The sequence below is a fragment of the Hyperolius riggenbachi genome, chromosome 10, assembly GCF_040937935.1.
Source record: "Hyperolius riggenbachi isolate aHypRig1 chromosome 10, aHypRig1.pri, whole genome shotgun sequence".
Taxonomy (NCBI): domain Eukaryota; kingdom Metazoa; phylum Chordata; class Amphibia; order Anura; family Hyperoliidae; genus Hyperolius; species Hyperolius riggenbachi.
This window is the reverse complement of record NC_090655.1, coordinates 46,696,312-46,714,158: the sequence shown is the minus strand read 5'-3', so window position 1 is coordinate 46,714,158 and position 17,847 is coordinate 46,696,312. Positions and strand designations below refer to the sequence as shown.

Genomic DNA, 17,847 nt, shown 5'->3' with positions numbered 1-17,847 from the left:
ATCAGAAGGACATCAGTTTTGTCTGCATTTAGTTTCAGCCAGTTGTCACTCATCCATTGCTGTAGTTCACGTAAGCAGGCATTTATAGTTGGAGTTGGGTCTGTCACACCAGGCTTGAAGGAAATATATAGTTGGGTGTCGTCTGCATAGCAGTGGTATGTCAGGCCATGTTTTTGGATTCGTTTTCTAAGCGGTAACATGTAAATCATGAAAAGCAGGGAAGAAATGATTGAGCCCTGGGGCACCCCATACTTAAGTGGTACAGAGGTGGACAGGAAGGGCCCCATAGACACTTTTTGTGACTCCCTATAGACAGCCAAGGTTTCAGCTTAAAGCAGACCTGAACTCAGAACTTCCTCTCTGCCCTAAAAGATAAGCAACAGGATAATAACCTAAAAAGAAAAATATTTCTTTGTTACAACTTACAGAACTCCTGCAATAAATCTTCAGTGTGTCTTCTTCCTGCTTTCATGGACACAGACAGAGGGTTAACATCCTGTGTTTACATATTAGCTATGTCTGCCAAGCAGGGCCATTTCTTGAGCAGGGTAGCCGCCCTGGGCGCAGACCGCCAAGTAGAAGAAGGGGCCAAAGGCAGAAGGACATAACCGATAGGGAGCTGGTGACATGTGGTGTAGCCAAATGGAAAAAGAAAGAAGATTACCAGCACTATCACCTTCCTTGACTCCTTCTGGGCTGCCTGCGTCCGACGTCAAGTCATCATCACTTCATTACCGCATGATGGCACCTGATTTCCTGTAGCAGTACTGCAGGCTGTCAGTGTGCGGCGCCCATGGAGGAGTCGGCTTTCCGGGCTCTCTTCGCCTGTGTGTTTTCCTGGTCCCTGCTTCCTCCTGGATGAGCGGATGGTCACTAGTAAGTAGGCAGATCTACTTGTGACCTGTGGCTGAGTGAATGTCCCTAAAGAGTAAGGGTTCCCAAGTCCAAGTGGGGGTGGGGTGGAATGGGGCACAATGTTTACACCCTCGCCCTGGGTGCAATTTATCCTAGAAACTGCCCTGCTGCCAAGTACTGCTGAATTTCTGTGCTGACACAGCTGACAGATACAATTACACTTGTCATTACTTGAATATGAGGGGGAATTTGTTAGGCTCTTCTCTCTAAAAATATACAGGGGGTTTTCCATGTGTCCTGTGCTAGAGTTCCGGTCCACTTTAATTCTGGCATGTGAAAGCAAATGCATATTTGCATGAGCAATGTCTCGTGATTAGCCAATAGGCCAAATTTGCAAAGCCAGATTTGTCAGGTTCACTTGGTTGATGCACACATTTTCTCTCTGTTGTAATTACCACTTTAATTTGGGCAAGAGGGGTGGGGGAGTCATCATGGAATTTGTACTAGCAAGGCAGCTAAAGTCAAATAAAGTAAGCAGCTCTGCAGTAACACACGATTTGGGGAGTATGCCTATAGCAATCACTGTACCCTTCTTGCTCCTGGTTTCTTCTTGGTAAAGCAGTTGGATTTCGCAACATTGGCTTGGGTTCCAGAGCTTGAATAAACCACCAGCTGTAAATATGCAGTACTTTTCTAAAAATATAATAATGAAATTACTTTAGCTGTGTGGTTGGGCACCTGAGATTTATTCAGAAGAGTGTTGAGTTGGGGTACATTTTTTCTTATAATATGGAGTGCCTCAGTATCAAGTGACTGCTCCAAAAGTTCACTGCGCAAATTATTTTGCCCCAATAGATCCGGAATCCATAGGAAGCATCTAGCCACTATAGATCTTGGTTTAATTGACTAATTGACTAATTTCTATATATCATTTGCAAGTGTCCCTGCGTCCTGCTTTGTCCGTGTGTCAGTGCTTTTTTGCACTGTGTATGTGCAGGGACGCAGAGACACTGAAGGCTTGCAGGGGAGGACGGGGCCAGAAGCGGCTGCTGCGGCGGCACGTCAGGAACGTGTCCCTGCAGAGGGCCAGGCGGGCGTTTGAGCGGGCGGCCCAGGTGTGCGGCGGGTGCTCGCGTGACGGGTTGTGCACACGTGTGTGGTGGGTGCGCGTGTGCAGTACATGCGGCGGGCGGCGGCGAAAAACAAGCTTGGGTCTGATAGTTTACAATAATCCTGAAGTATTTTTGCCTCATGAAGAAGGCTCATTGCATTTTTTTGGAAGGTCATTAAAAGTTACTGAATACTTTCTCTTTGTTAATGAACAGAGGCAGAACATTTTGTTGAGGATGAATAAAAGTTCAGTGAAGGAATTTGTCCTCATGGGGCTCACCAATGAGTCTGAGCTTAAGATTCCATTATTTGTCATATTTCTTCTTGTTTACATTACAACTGTGATTGGTAACTTGGGTATTGTTACTCTGACCATTGTGGACAGACACCTTCACAAGCCCATGTATTTGTTTCTGAGCAACCTTTCCTTTGCGGACTTCACCTATTCTTCATCTGTCACACCTAAAATGCTGAGAGACTTTTTAAGTGAAACCAGGACCATCTCTTTTATTGGCTGTGCCTTTCAGATGTACTTCTTTGTGTCTTTTGCAACCATTGAATGTCTTCTTCTTGGCGTTATGGCTTATGATCGCTATGTGGCCATCTGCAGACCATTGTTGTATGGAATGATCATGAGTTACATCTTGTGCCTCCGGATGGTGGTTCTTGCTTATTTTGGGGGCTTGCTTTATGCTCTTGTGCAGACTACTCCAGTATTCCATATTAACTTCTGCAGGTCCAACATTATCAATCATTTCTTCTGTGACATTCCACCAATTTACAAGCTGTCCTGCTCTGATGTATCTGCAAACTTAGGCATTCTGGTTACCTTAGGTGGCCTTGTTGCCATGAGCTGCCTTCTCGTTATCCTTATCTCATATGCAAACATTATCCAGGCTATTTTGAAGATCCAGTCAACTTGGAGCAGATACAAAACTTTTAACACATGTGCCTCTCATTTGACTGCAGTCAGTATCTTCTATGGGACTCTCTTCTTTATGTATTTCCGGCCCTCCACCAGCTATGCACCACAGCAGGAGAGGGTGGCATCAGTCTCCTATAGTATACTTATACCAATGCTAAATCCCCTGATATATAGTCTTAGGAATACTGAAGTTAGGGATGCTTTAAAAAGTTCTTTGAAATATTTTAAAGGTTAACTTATTTGAGAATTCAGGTGCAGGGAAAATATCGCTAGAAATCTGGCTCCTCAGAAAAAAAAATAGTAACATGACTGATGCATGCCGCCCTATTGTATCATATTATGCAGTGTAATGTATTGCAACTTTTTAAATAGAAGATAGTAGTAATGAAAAATAATAAAAGGTTATGCTACTGAATATAATTCTTTATTGTTAGTTACTTGGTCAATGACCAGTGGTGAGTAAAAAGTTTGAGGAATATACAAACTCCAGTTCGCTGTTTCCCCCCTACAAATTTTGCTTCCCATTAAAAGAGTGAAATTAGAAATTTCAGAACCTTATTTTGTAAACGTATTATTATTATTTAGTGTTTATAAAGCACCAACATCTTCCACAGCGCTGTACAGAGTATATTGTCCTGTCACTTAACCACTTGAGGACCGCAGTGTTAACCCCCCCTAAAGACCAGGCACTTTGTCTTAAAATTGGCCACTGCAGCTTTAAGGCCAAGCTGCAGGACCGTATAACTCGGCACACAAGTGATTCATCCCCATTTTCTCCCCACCAACAGAGCTCTCTGTTGGTGGGGTCTGATCGCCCCTCCCATTGTTTTTTTTTATATAAATATTTATTGTACTATTTTTTAAATACATTTCTTTTTTTTTCTTCTTTACCCCACTCCCTCCATCCCTCCCCCCACCAGCCAATCAGCGTGATCGGCTGTCATAGGCTTCAGCCTATGACAGCGGATCACTTCCGCATCTCTAGTGGGGACAGCCTTGTCACACGGCTGTCCCCAGTACAGTGTTGCTGCAGATCGCAGCGCTGTACAAAGCAATTCGACGGCGGTTTCGCCTTCTAAGTCTTCTAAGAGACTAAAGGCGGGGCGGAGCTCCGCCCCCGAGGAGGAGATGCGCACACGGCGTGCGCGCAATCTCCTGCTAGCTCCATAGAAGACCGTTCACGCAAATGGGCGTGGAACGGTCCTGGGGCTGCCACACTGCTCACGCCAATTGGCGTGAAGCAGTCGGCAAGTAGTTAACTGTCCCTTAGAGGGGCTCACAATCTAATCCTTACTATAGTCATATGTCTATGTAAAGACATGTATTGTGTAGTGTATGTATCACAGTCTAGAGCCAATTTCAGGGGGGGGAAGCCAATTAACTCATTTGTATGTTTTTGGGATGTGGAAAAAAACTGGAGTGCCCAAAGGAAACCCACGCAGACACGGGGAGAACATACAAACTCCTTGCAGATAGTGTCCTGGCTGGGATCAGAGCAAGGGACCCAGTGCCGCAAGGTGAGAGTGCTAACCACTATGCCACCATGCTGCCATTATTATAGGCTCTTATTAAGTTCACATTGCCCCTATGCAATTTTCTTTTTCTCCTGAGTTTTCTCCTGGATGATATTTTACCACCTGGGCCCATATGCAATACACTTTCTCCCTTGAGTTTTCTCCCAGGAGATAATTTTTCATTTTCCATTTAAAATAAGTTTCCAGCACTTTTCAATTAAAAAAGTACCAAAAAGTAGTTGAAAAGTACTATCAAAATTGTTTTGAGTATTTTCTTCCTTTCTGATGGCTTAAAAGGCATTTTATTGGCAAGTTTAAAAATATCAACTTGGAGAAAACTAAGGAGGAAAAGTGAATTGCATATGGGCCCTGGTCGTAAAATTCATTTTAAACCATCAGCAATCAAGAAGATACTCAAAATCGTTTTGATAGTACTTTTTCAATTATGGTTTGATGCTTTCTCAGCTGCAAAGTGCTGAAAAGTTATTTGAAAGAACAGATGAAAGGTTATCTCCTAGAAGAAAACTCAGTAGAAAAAATTGATTGCATATGGGCCCTTTTCTCTTAAGTTTCGTCTATAAAACGTCTTGTAAACCATCAACAAGTAAGAAAATACTCACTAATGTTGACAGTAATTTTTCACATACTTTTTGCCACTCTTTCTCAGGAGAAACAGTGAATTGAATAAGGATCATAAATAATGTAGCAGATCTTTTTTATAATGTTTTTTTAATTCAATTCATTAAAAAAAAACTACTTTTTTAAACTGCTGTGATTATTTTAAGCAGAAGCAACTTTTTTTTTTGTCCATGTTGGTGGAAGAGCGTGTGAAGCGTAACAGAAAGGCCCTACTTCCAACTCAGCTGATGGATGGCTGATAAAGACAAGTGATAAGAGATCTACTTTCTACAACAGTTTTTGCTAAAATAATTATTTTTTTAAATTCTCCCAATTTTTGCTAAAAGAGAACATAAATTAATATTCTATAACAGTGTTTTTGTTCAGAATTTCCTTTAAATTGATGCAACATCTGCTGTGTTTTTAAAAATAATGAATAACACAAATTAAAAAACAAAAACAAATCAGCTTAATTAGGAAACCGCAGAGATGCTCTTTAATTGCAGAGAATATCTACAAGGCTTCATCAGTGGAGCCCCGAGGGCTGGATGAAAAAATAAAATAATGTCAGCTTTGAAGCAAAGGGCTCTCAGCCATTCACAGTGCTGGTAGGCATGCTTCACTGAGACAACGCTTCCTAATATCACTGTGATTTTCATGTGCTTTTTCTAGCTACATTGTTATCTATATTGGAAAAACAACATTCGCCCATCAAGTTCAGCCTCTCACAGACAAGGTACTGTAGCCAATTCAGGACAAGAATTTGGTTCTGTTGTTTTGACTTTTATATGAAGACAGAGCTGGAAAGAAAAAATACACAGCATGGGTTTCAGATGAAGCACTGTTGAACCACACAGGAACATGTTAGGCTTTATTACACCAATTCATTGTTGTATCTGTCCTTGCTTTTTAACTATGTTCACACATTGGCCTATATGCAAATTAACTTTTTCTCCTGAGTTTTCTCCCAGGAAAAATGTTTTCATCTTAATAATAATTCCAGTATTTGTTTAAAGGATACCCAAACTGAAATGTGACATAATGAGATAGACATGGGTATGTACTGTGCCAAGCACACAAATAACTATGCGGTGTTCCTTTTTCTCTTTCTCTGCCTGAAAGTGTTAAATATCAGGTATGTAATTGTCTGACTCAGTCCTGACTCAGACAGGAAGTGACTACAGTGTGACCCTCAGTGATGAGAAATTCCAACTATAAAAGACTTTCTTAGCAGAAAATGGCTTCTGAGAGCAGGAAAGAGGCAAAAAGGGGAATTTCTTATCAGTGAGGGTCACATTGTAGTCACTTCCTGTCTGAGTCAGGACTGAGTCAGCCACTTGCATACCTTATATTTAACTCTTTCAGGCAGAGAAAGAGAAAAAGAAACACAGCATAGTTATTTGTGTGCTTGGCACTGTACATACACATGTCTATCTCATTATGTCACATTTCAGTTCGGGTATCCTTTAACACTTTTCTCCTGTCTGACTTAAAGCACTTGGGTGGCAGCCACTAGAGCGCACTTAGTATGCAGTAGCAATGTTAGGTAGTCTTGCCTAAGAACTCTCTACTGAATAGGTGCTGGCTTACTGAAATAGGAATGTACTCCTGTGCTAAAGGCAGAGCCCTTAACCATCACACTGTCCAGCCTTCTTCCATTTAAAATAAGCACTTTGCAACTCACCAACAAGTTAGTGAAAAAATACCATCAAAATTATTTTGAGTATTTTCTTGCTAGCTGGTGGTTTAAAGGACAACTGAAGTGAGAGGAATGGGGGGGACTTCCATATTTATTTCATTATAACCGGTTCAGCGCCGCAGTGCCGAAAATCTCATGCATCCGAGCAACGTTCACCTCCCATTCATTCGCCTATAACTTTATTGCTACTTATCACAATTAATTGATCTATATCTTGTTTTTTCCGCCACTAATTAGGCTTTCTTTGGGTACTACATTTTGCTAAGAATTATTTTTTTCTAAATCCATTTTAACAGGAAGATTAAGAAAGAAATGAAAAAAATTCATTATTTCTCAGTTTTTGGCCATTATAGTTTGAAATTAATATACGCTACCGTAATAAAAACCCATGTATTTTATTTGCCCATCTGTCCCATTAATTACACCATTTAAACGATGTTCCTATCACAATTTATAGTGCCGATATTTCATTTAGAAATAAAGGTGCATTTTTTCAATTTGCGTCCATCACTATTTATAAGCTTATAATTTTAAATAATATAATAACATACTCTCTTGACATGTATATTTAAAAAGTTTAGACCCTTGGGTAACTATTTATGTTGTTGTTGTTTTTTTTTAATTGTATTTTTTTTATTTTTTTTTTAATAAAAAATGTATGTGGGTAATTTTTGGTGTGGGAGGGAAACTGCTTATTTTACATGTAAAATAAGCAAATTCTTTAATTAAAAATGTATGTGGGTGCAGTTTACTATTTGGTCACAAGATGGCCACAGTGAGAAAAGTCCTGGATGCGAACGATTTCGCATCCAGGAACCAAAATTCAGAGGAGTTGTTTCCTGGGGGCAGAAATACCACGCTCTCTGGAGAAAAAGCATCGGTATTTCTGCAGGGAAGTTAGATCTGTGAATGGGAATTATATTCCCATTCACTGATCGGGGGGCTAGCGGCGGGAGGAGAAACTTTTAATTGCCCTCGTCAATAAAAGGCCTTTTAAGCCACCAGCAAGCAAGAAAACACTCACAATTATTTTGATAGTACCTTTTCACCTTCTTTGGGGTACTTTCACAGCTGAAAATTTTAAAGAGAAGATTGAAAATGTATCTCCTAGGAGAAAGCGAAAAAAATGATTAAATATGGGCCATTGGCCCTTAACCCTTTAGGGACTGCTGTAGGTAAATCCTATGTCGCACTTAAGCCTCTGTCGCATGCCGCTGTCTAAGCCTGATGCGGCATAGGATTTATGCTGCTCGCCGTATCCGCTCCCAATATGATTATGCGCACCCAAGAGGGGAGATTAAGCTGTCATACGACAGCTGACATCTCTCCTCAGTGATCAGGAGTGTATTGCGTATGCATCGTCATCACGTAATCAATCCATTCACCGTAGTGATCCCATAAGAGCTGCGGCGGTAAGGGGGGAAGAAGAGGATCCACTCACCTTCCTGACCTTCCCCCAGAGATCTGCGCTCCCCTCTAATCTGGCCGGCATTCCCTGCATGCTCTTACGTAAGTCCCAGGTTGTGGCTTGATGACGTCATCAAGCTGCGACCCCGGGACTTAGCAGCAGTAGGAGCAGGGATGCCGGCGAGAGCGGAGGGGTCCACAGCTGCTCATCGTTGGAGCCTGGGAGGTGAGTAAAGGCTGCTGGCTTCAGGGGGGACACCTGCCTAAAATAGGGACACCATGCCCAGCTAGACCCACCAAGGATTCGGCTGTCTGACCCCCCCAACGCACCCCCCCCCATAGAAAATTGTTTGGTCCTCAAGGGGTGTCCCAAAAGGGTTAATCTACTTCACAAGATCATTTTTCATCTGCTGTTTAATCACTTCACTGCACAGGCTATTTTACCCTTACCACCAAGAGCCATGTTCACCTTCAGTGTTGCTCCCATTCATTAGGCCACAACTTTATCAATGCTTATCACACCTAAATGATCTATATCTTCTTTTTTGCCAAAATTAAGCTTTTTGTGAGCAATACTTGCTTTCAGTAATTACTGTATTTTCTATGCATTTTATAGGGAAAAACTAGGAGATACCGTAATAAAAATATAAACAATTTCTCCTTTTCCATCTGCTATAATTTTCCAATAAACAATGTTGCTATAGAGATAACTCACACATCTTTTTGCCCATTTGTCCCAACTATCACGCCATTTAAATGATGCCCCTATTACAATGTTGACAATATATTTTTTGAAAATAAAGGTGTATTTTTTCTGCCTTGTGATTTTTGTACCCTATCAATAACAAGCCTTATTCACCTATTCTTCATCAGTCACACCTAAAATGCTTAAAGACATTCTAAGTGAAAGCAAGACCATCTATTGTATTGGCTGTGCCTTGAAGATGTATTTCATTGTTTATTTTGCAACTATTGAAAGTCTTCTTCTAGAAGTTATGGCCTATGAATGATCCCTATGTGGCCTTCTGCAGTCCTTTGTTATATGGAATTATCATGAGTTACATCTTGTGCCTCCGGCTGGTGGTTCTTGCTTATTTTGGGGGCTTGCTTTATGCTCTTGTGCAGAGTACTCCAGTATTCCATATTAACTTCAGCAGGTCCAACATTATCGATCATTTCTTCTGTGACATTCCACCAATTTACAAGCTGTCCTGCTCTGGTGTATCTGTAAATTTAGGCATTCTGGTTACCTTAGGTGGCCTGGTGTCCACGAGCTGCCTATTCCTTGTCCTTATCTCATATACAAACATTATTCTGGCTATTTTAAAGATCCAGTTAACCCAGAGCAGATACAACATTTTTAACACATGTGCCTCTCATGTGACTGCAGTCACTATCTTCTACGGGACTCTCTTCTTTATGTATTTCTGTCCCTCCACCAGCTATGTAGTGGTGCTCATAATGGCCAATTTCGAGTTTGAGTAACTTCAATGAAATTTTTCATAATTTCAATTTGACCATAATTGAAATTACGAGTAGAATCACATTTTCATTTTGAGTCTGATTACTAGACATATTACACAAAATTATGGTCGAAAATTTGACTTTAATTATACTTGCATTGTACACGCAAATATCAAACATACATACATACATACATACACACATACATATATGCATACATACATAACAACAAATACAAGTGTACGTATACATATAAATATATATATATATATATATATATATATATATATATATATATATATATATATATATATATAAAACTTACACCGAAAAAAAAATAGAGAGAGAGTTACAGTTCTAGATGTCTTTTACATAAACATAAAAAAATGCTCAGGAATAAACTGGACTGTACTAGTACTGCCTGAGAGACTGCAGTGACTCACACTCTAACAGTGACAAATGACAACAGTGGATGTGTGACATGTCACTGACTACTATAATAATACTAGTCTAGCTGCACAAAATTAAACTGTAGTACTAGTACACTAACTCTGTGTTAAACTAGTCTAGTACTATAACTGTCTAAATAATAGCTATACAAAATGACACTGTAGTACTACACACTATATCTGACTGCAATAACATACTAACTTTGTATTAAACTAACCTTCACTACTCCCTAAACCCTACACTAGGCTACCACTAGTTCAGCTAACTGAGTTAAAGTGGACCCAAATTAAAAATACAAGATTTAAGAAATAAAATCTATTTTCTAAATTATAATAATAAATAGAAGCCTTTTTTTCAGCTGCATGATGACAAATATAAAATATTTTACATTTAAAATATTTTTTTTTAATTTATTATCCGGCAAACTGGTGGAGTAGGTGGTGTCCGGCAAAGGAGGAATTGCTAATGGCTGCCCCCTGTATAACCCTAGTTATGAAAAGAGAAGGATGAAAAGCATGCGCTGAAATGCTCATAGGCTTGAATGAGTGTTTATTTATCTTTGTATGTGTCAGAGTGGTGCAACTAAATGTTTTGAATTAAAAAAATATTTGGTTTGGGTTTGCTTTAAATCCCTGTCACTAAACTTCTATCCCTATGCACACTATCACTGCACTAACTATAAACCACTCACAAAGCTAATCTGTCTAAATCTCAAGCTAGCTATCAGAAAAGCAATCAAAAATAATTAAAGCAATCAAAAGCACAGTAGAAAGGCTCAATTATCACAGTAGAATCACTCTTGCACAGTAACAAAGAGCACTGGAGCCGTCTCACACAACTTCTCACAGCACTAGTCACTCAGCAAGGAGGTTTAAAATGGCCGCCACCTTATATAGTGTAGGGTGGGCAGAAGCTTCGCTCATTCCGATTGATTGCCAGGGCCTCTGCTGGGACTCTGTGATTGCTCCACAAGTCCATTTCCTTATTTACTCCAAGTACTCGAAATTACTGACTCCGAAATTTTGAGTGCTTTTGAGTCCGATTTCGAGTACACTCGTAATCAGCATTCGAAATTCCTCTTAATTATAGATGGCCAATTTCAAATAGAAATTGCGATTACCGGATACCAGAATATGCAATTCACTTTTTCTCCTGAGTTATCTCTTTGGAGATTAATTTCATTTTCTCTTTTAACTAACTTTTTTTTAGCATTTTATTCTGGAAAAGTACCCAAAAGTCAGTGAAAAATACTATTAAAATTATTTTGAGTATTTTCTTGCTTGCTGGTGATTTAATAGACATTTTATAACAAGGTGTGAAAATATAACCTAGGAGAAAACTCAGGAGAAAAAGTGATTTGCATGTGGGCCTTTGTCAATAAAATGCCTTTTATGCCACCAGCAAGCAAGAAAATACACAAAATAATTGTGATAGTACATTTAATCTTCTATATGTTAATTTTACAATTGAAAAGCACTGAAAATGTATTTTAAGGAGAAGATTAAAAACGTATTACCTAGATCTAGGAGAAAGCTCAGGAGAAAAAAATAATCAATATGGGCCATTGGCCCTTATTTAATTCACAAGTTCTCCTACATTTTCTTCTAGGAATAAAGGTAGAAGACCGAGAGCCCAATATAGTGTAGTATGTATTAGAGAGGGAAGGGGTGTAATATGAAATGTAAGTATTATACTTACAAACCAGGGTTGCCTCCAAAGCAACCACTATTAAGGCAGGTGGGGAGAACAAGCCTGTCCCCACTCAGGATTAAGACGTCGCTCTCTGTGGATAGGAGGAAATTGTAGGGTAGGTCACCCTTCCACCAAGGGTGGACTTCTAGATGCGCAGAGATGTACAGAGGCGCCGGTAGGATAAAAGTCACTAAAAAGTTTAAAAATTGTTCCGGTTGCGGTGGTGGACCAGCTAATCATAAACAGACATATATACTGTCGAAATTCAAAAAATATACAATTTATTCATTTACTCCCAATGAGGCAAGAACCCGCTTCCTCAGGCAATACAAGACAGGAGCAATACACAGCATGTAGTCTAGAAGTTGCTTGGCACCTCCTGTCTTGTATTGCCTGAGGAAGCGGGTTCTTGCCTGCGAAACGCGTTGCGACTTTTCATTGGGAGTAAATGAATAAATTGTATATTTTTTGAATTTCAACAGTATATATGTCTGTTTATGGTTAGCTGGTCCACCACCGCAACCGGAACAATTTTTAAACCTTTTAGTGACTTTTATCCTACTGGCGCCTCTGTACATCTCTGCGCATTTTCTTCTAGGAGATCATTTTTCATCTTCCATTAAATTACCTTACCCCACAGGGTATTTTACCCTTACTGCTAAGAGCCATTTTCACCTTTCAGTGCTCCTCCCATTCAATAGGCCATTGCTTTATTAATGCTCATCACTCCCAAGTGATCTATTTTTGTGAGAAATTCTTGTTTTCAGTAATTACTTTATTTTCTATGCATTCTACAGGGAAAATGAGGACATAATGAATAAAAATTACGATCTCCCCAATTCCATCCCCTATACTTTTAAAATAAACAATACTACTATAAATAAAGCTCACACATTTTATTTTCCAATTTGTCCCACCTATCACACCATTTAAATTGTGTTCCTAGTACAATTTTGACAATACATTTTTGGGAAATAAAAGTGTATTTTTCTGTTTTTGTTGTTTTGTACCCTATCAATAATAACAAGCCTTATTTGCTAAAATAACGGTAATATACCCAATAGGAACTATGTATTTTTTTTAAATGCTGTTTTTTGGGATCTATGGAGGAACAGGTGAAGAAGGGGCTAATAAATATAGGGGGAGATGTATGGTGTAATGTATTTTGTTGTCATTTTTATTTTTTCCACTAGATGGAGCTATACATTTTCTGTGTTTACAGAATTTAGTGCTTATATGTCCTGTTTGCAGGGCAAAGGCACAAACTAGATGTGTACAGGATCTTCTCAAAAAATTAGCATATTGTGATAAAGTTCATTATTTTCTGTGATGTACTGATAAACATTAGACTTTCAGATATTTTAGATTCAAATACACACAACTGAAGTAGTTCAAGCCTTTTATTGTTTTAATATTGATGATTTTGGCATACAGCTCATAAAAACCCCAAATTCTTCTCTCAAAAATTAGCATATTTCATCCGACCAATAAAAGAAAAACGTTTTTAAAACAAAAAAAGTCAACCTTCAAATAATTATGTTCAGTTATGCACTCAATACTTGGTCGGGAATCCTTTTGCAGAAATGACTGCTTTAATGCGGCATGGCACCGAGGCAATCAGCCTGTGGCACTGCTCAGGTGTTATGGAGGCCCAGGATGCTTCGATAGGGGCCTTAACCTATTTTGGTTCCTGGACGTAGTTTCTACGTCCAGGAACCATGCGCGCTACCGCGCGCCCCCGCGGCCGATCGTGCGCGTGCACGCGCACTCCCGGCCGCGGATTCAGTAGCCAAGGAATCAATGTATCGGGCTACGGAGCCCGATCATTGATTCCTCTCCCCCGCTGAAAAAGCGACAGCTTCTCTCGGAATCTGAGCTTTTTCTGGCCGTCTTCTTCCTGATGCGTCACTCTAAGCGCGTGCTACGCTTAGAGTGACGTCATGTAAACAAACTCATGGCCGCCATCTTGTGGCCAAAAAGTAATACTACACCTGAAAAAAACAAACAAACAGAATTAACACACATTTACATTATAAATCTATTGTTTACCTCCCACCCTCCCAAAAGTACCCAAATAAAATGTTTAGTATATAAAAAAAAACCATTACAATAAAAAAAACAAAAAACATGTAAATATTTACCTAAGGGTCTAAACTTTTTAAATATCAATGTAAAGATGAAATATTTCTATATTTTTTTTTATTTTAAACTTGTAAATAGTGATAGATGCAAAATGGAAAAAATGCACCTTTATTTCCAAATAAAATATTGTCGCCATACATTGTGATAGGGACATAATTTTAATGGTGTAATAACCGGGACATATGGACAAATACAATACGTGAGTTTTAATTATGGAGGCATGTATTATTTTAAAACTATAATGGTTGAAAACTGAGAAATAATGAATTTTTCCATTTTTTCTTATTCTTCCTGTTAAAATGCATTTACAGTAAAGTGGCTCTTAGCAAAATGTACCCCCCCAAAGAAAGCCTAATTGGTGGTGGAAAAAACAAGATATAGATCAGTGCATTGTGATAAGTAGTGATAAAGTTATAGGCTAATGAATGGGAGGTGAACATTTCTCACGTGAAAATGACGGAACCTGAATGGGTTAAGCTCATCCAGAGTGTTGGGTCTTGCTTCTCTCATCTTTCTCTTCACAATATTCCACAGATTCTCTATGGGATTCAGGTCAGGAGAGTTGGCAGGCCAATTGAGCACAGTAATACCATGGTCAGTAAACCATTTACCAGTGGTTTTGGCACTGTGAGCAGGTGCCAGGTCGTGCTGAAAAATGAAATCTTCATCTCCATAAAGCTTTTCAATGTGTGGCACATTGGTCATATTTTTTGAAATGTTACAATCTGTCAGAAAAATTGATTGCAATTCTTAAATTGAACAGATATAAAAAAAATTGTATGGTGTGCGGCCACCTTAAAGCGGAATATAACCCTGCATTTCAACTTTGCTCTAAAACATTATTTACAGTATATTATATGGAACCAGCATTTTTTTTTACTAGACCAGCATTGGAAGGGTTACACAGTGCTTTAAAGTTCCTGGAGATTTCTGCAGACGCATCCGAAGCTGACATATTTTTGTTTACATAAATGTATTTAAGTGTTGAATGTGACTCACCAAAGAGTGTGTAACATTTCTCAATAGATACATATAACTAAATAGAATGTAACAATCTGAACTTCTGCATATCTCTCCACGGAACTTTAAACCTCTGTGTTTAACCCTTCCAATGCTGGTCTAGTAAAAAAAAAATGCTTTTTGCATATAATATGCTGTAAATAATGTTTTAGAGCAAAGTTGAAATGCAGGGTTATATTCCGCTTTAACATAGACATTGACATCTTTACAGGACCATGTACTGCTTTGTTTTTTTGTTTTTTAAAGCAACATTCATGTGCTTCAGTTAGTTGCAGGATCCCATACGGAATTGGATGGACACACTAGATTTTGAGTTCCCAGGTTCTAATATATCCCATGTGCTGTTGGAGTGGGCAGCAGAGCATGTGCTGAGGTAAATTTTGCCTGTAGGAGGTTACTGTATGATGATATTTTTAAAATGCCGCCTTCTCCATAGGTAACTTGGCCACACCCTTGCTTCAAGGTCATTGTGGAGCTTTTATCTACATACTTTCTTATTGCTACTTAGCAGAAGCAGAACATTTGTTGAAGATGAACAAGAGTTCAGTGATGGAATTTATCCTCGCAGGGCTCACCAACAAGGCTGAGCTTAGGATTCCACTGTTTGTCCTATTTCTGCTTGTTTACATCACAACAGTGATTAGTAATATGAGCATCATTACTCTAATTATCATGGATAGACATCTCCATAAGCCCATGTACTTATTTTTGAGCAACCTTTCCTTGGTGGACTTCACCTATTCATCATCTGTCACCCCTAAAATGCTGAGAGACTTTTTAAGTAAAACCAGGACCATTTCATTTATTGGTTGTGCCTTGCAGATGTATTTCTTTGGGTCATTTGTAACCACTGAAGGTCTACTTCTTGCAGTCATGGCATATGACCGGTATGTGGCCATTTGCAGTCCACTGTTATACACAACTCACATGAGTGACATGTTGTGCCTCCAGATGGTGATTGCTGTCTATTTTGTAGGCTTGGGGACTGCACTTGTGCACACTGTTCTAACATTTCATCTTAACTTCTGCAAATCGAACGTTATTGATCATTTCTTTTGTGATATTCCACCCCTTTACAAGATTTCCAGTTCTGACGTATCCATAAACTCAGTTGTTCTGATCACATTAGGTGGCCTGGTCACTGTGAGCTGCCTTCTCCTCATCCTTATCTCGTATGCCAACATCGTCCTGGCTATTTTGAAGATCCAGTCAATCCAGGGCAGATACAAAACCTTTAACACATGTGCCTCTCATATTACTGCAGTCAGCATCTTCTATGGGACTGTCTTTTTTATGTATTTACGCCCCTCCTCTAGTTATGCTCCACAGCAGGACAAAGTAACATCAGTCTTCTATAGTATACTTATACCAATGCTAAATCCCCTGATATATAGTCTGAGGAATTCTGAGGTTAAGAAAGCTTTAATAAGTTTCTTTAAATATTTTAAAGTATAACCCATCTTACAATCCAGCTCCAGGTAAAAATATTTATAATATTTCCTTGTGCTAGAATCTTAAACAGAGATTCCTACGCCTTGTTTGTACTGACCTGTAATGTAATGCTTTATTGCCATAGGAGTAAAGTTAACACAACTCCACCTAAGCAACCAAACCTCAACCGGGGGAACTTGAGCAGGTGTATGCATTTGTGTGTGTGTGTGTGTGGAGGGGGGGCTTTTTGGGGTGCTTTCACAGCAAGTGAGGAACAGGAACACAGGCCTAGCTAATGCTTTCCTTTACTATCTGCAGCAAGTCTGACCCTGCTCTCAGCCCGCAGAGAATGGATTCAATATGGCCACCGCAACTGCTTTTTGATAGGCGGGTCAAGGAGGGGGTGCTAGCTGATTGGCTGCCATGTGTCTGCTGACTGTGAGGTAAGGGGTCAAAGTTTGGCTCCATGATGATGTACAGGGGGCGGGTCGAACACACCATATGTTTGCAGTTCGCGGAGAACGCAAACAGCGGAAATTCACCAGCAAGTGTCCGCTGGTGAAACATTTGGGCCACCATCTCTAGTGATAGCATGACACATTTCATATTTATAGTGATACTCAATAGTTAACAATTAGATGCATCTCTTATTAATCTTGATATTAGCTAAAAAATGCTTATGTGCTTATGTGAATATCCGTATGGGTTTTGGTGCACGTCTTTTTGTGGAGCACATCAATTTCTTTTTTCACTAAGGGCACGTTTCCACCAAGGGCAATTCGCTGTGATTCCTTGCACACAAATTTGGAGAGGGAAATGCAGCCTATTGCAATCAATAGGCTGCTAACTGATTGACATGCAAGAAAAAGATTGGACGACATGCAGCATAATACAAAAAGGGTTTTAAAGCAAGACAAGACAAGACAAATAACATTTATATTGCGCTTTTCTCCTTTCGGACTCAAAGCGCCAGAGCAGAGCAGCAGCCACTAGGGCGCGCTCTATTGGCAGTAGCAGTGTAAGGGAGACTTGCCAAAGGTCTCCTACTGAATTAGTGCTGGCTTACTGAACAGGCAGAGCCGAGATTCGAACCCTGGTCTCCTGTGTCAGAGGCAGAGCCCTTAACCATCACACCATCAGCCAAGCACAGAAAGACAGAAAGACACCAATAAATGAAGCTATCTATCTTTATATATGAGCACACTCTGAGAAAGTCCAGGAAAGGGGTGTTACACATTAGTGGGCAGTAGCTTCCTGGAATGATCGTTCTTCCATCTTGTGATGGACGGTGGACATGTGAATTGGCTATTGTGCCAGCTTCTGACATATTGGTTGTGCATTCTGGTTGTACCAAGCAGTTTGACCAAGCAGTTTGATTGGGGTCTATATACTATATATGAGGGCCATTCAGAAAGTAACAGCCGGTTGCTTTTATCAGAAACTGTACAATATGGCACAGGGAAATTTGGGTGCTCCATGTGCCACCATAGGCCGTAATGTGAATTACGGCTTTGGCGACG

General features: G+C 39.6%; 2 protein-coding genes across 2 annotated transcripts; both read left to right on the top strand.

Annotated features, from left to right (window-relative positions):
- Positions 1 to 2,198: 2,198 nt before the first annotated feature.
- LOC137533793 (olfactory receptor 5F1-like) lies at positions 2,199 to 4,671 on the top strand. Its single transcript, XM_068255044.1, has 2 exons — positions 2,199 to 3,099; positions 4,652 to 4,671. Exons 1-2 carry the CDS (start codon positions 2,202 to 2,204, stop codon positions 4,669 to 4,671), a joined length of 918 nt encoding a protein of 305 aa, XP_068111145.1. The 5' UTR covers positions 2,199 to 2,201.
- A 10,753-nt stretch (positions 4,672 to 15,424) lies between these two features.
- Positions 15,425 to 16,351, top strand: LOC137536661 (olfactory receptor 5AP2-like). Its single transcript, XM_068258902.1, has one exon. It carries the CDS (start codon positions 15,428 to 15,430, stop codon positions 16,349 to 16,351), a length of 924 nt encoding a protein of 307 aa, XP_068115003.1. The 5' UTR covers positions 15,425 to 15,427.
- Positions 16,352 to 17,847: the final 1,496 nt, after the last annotated feature.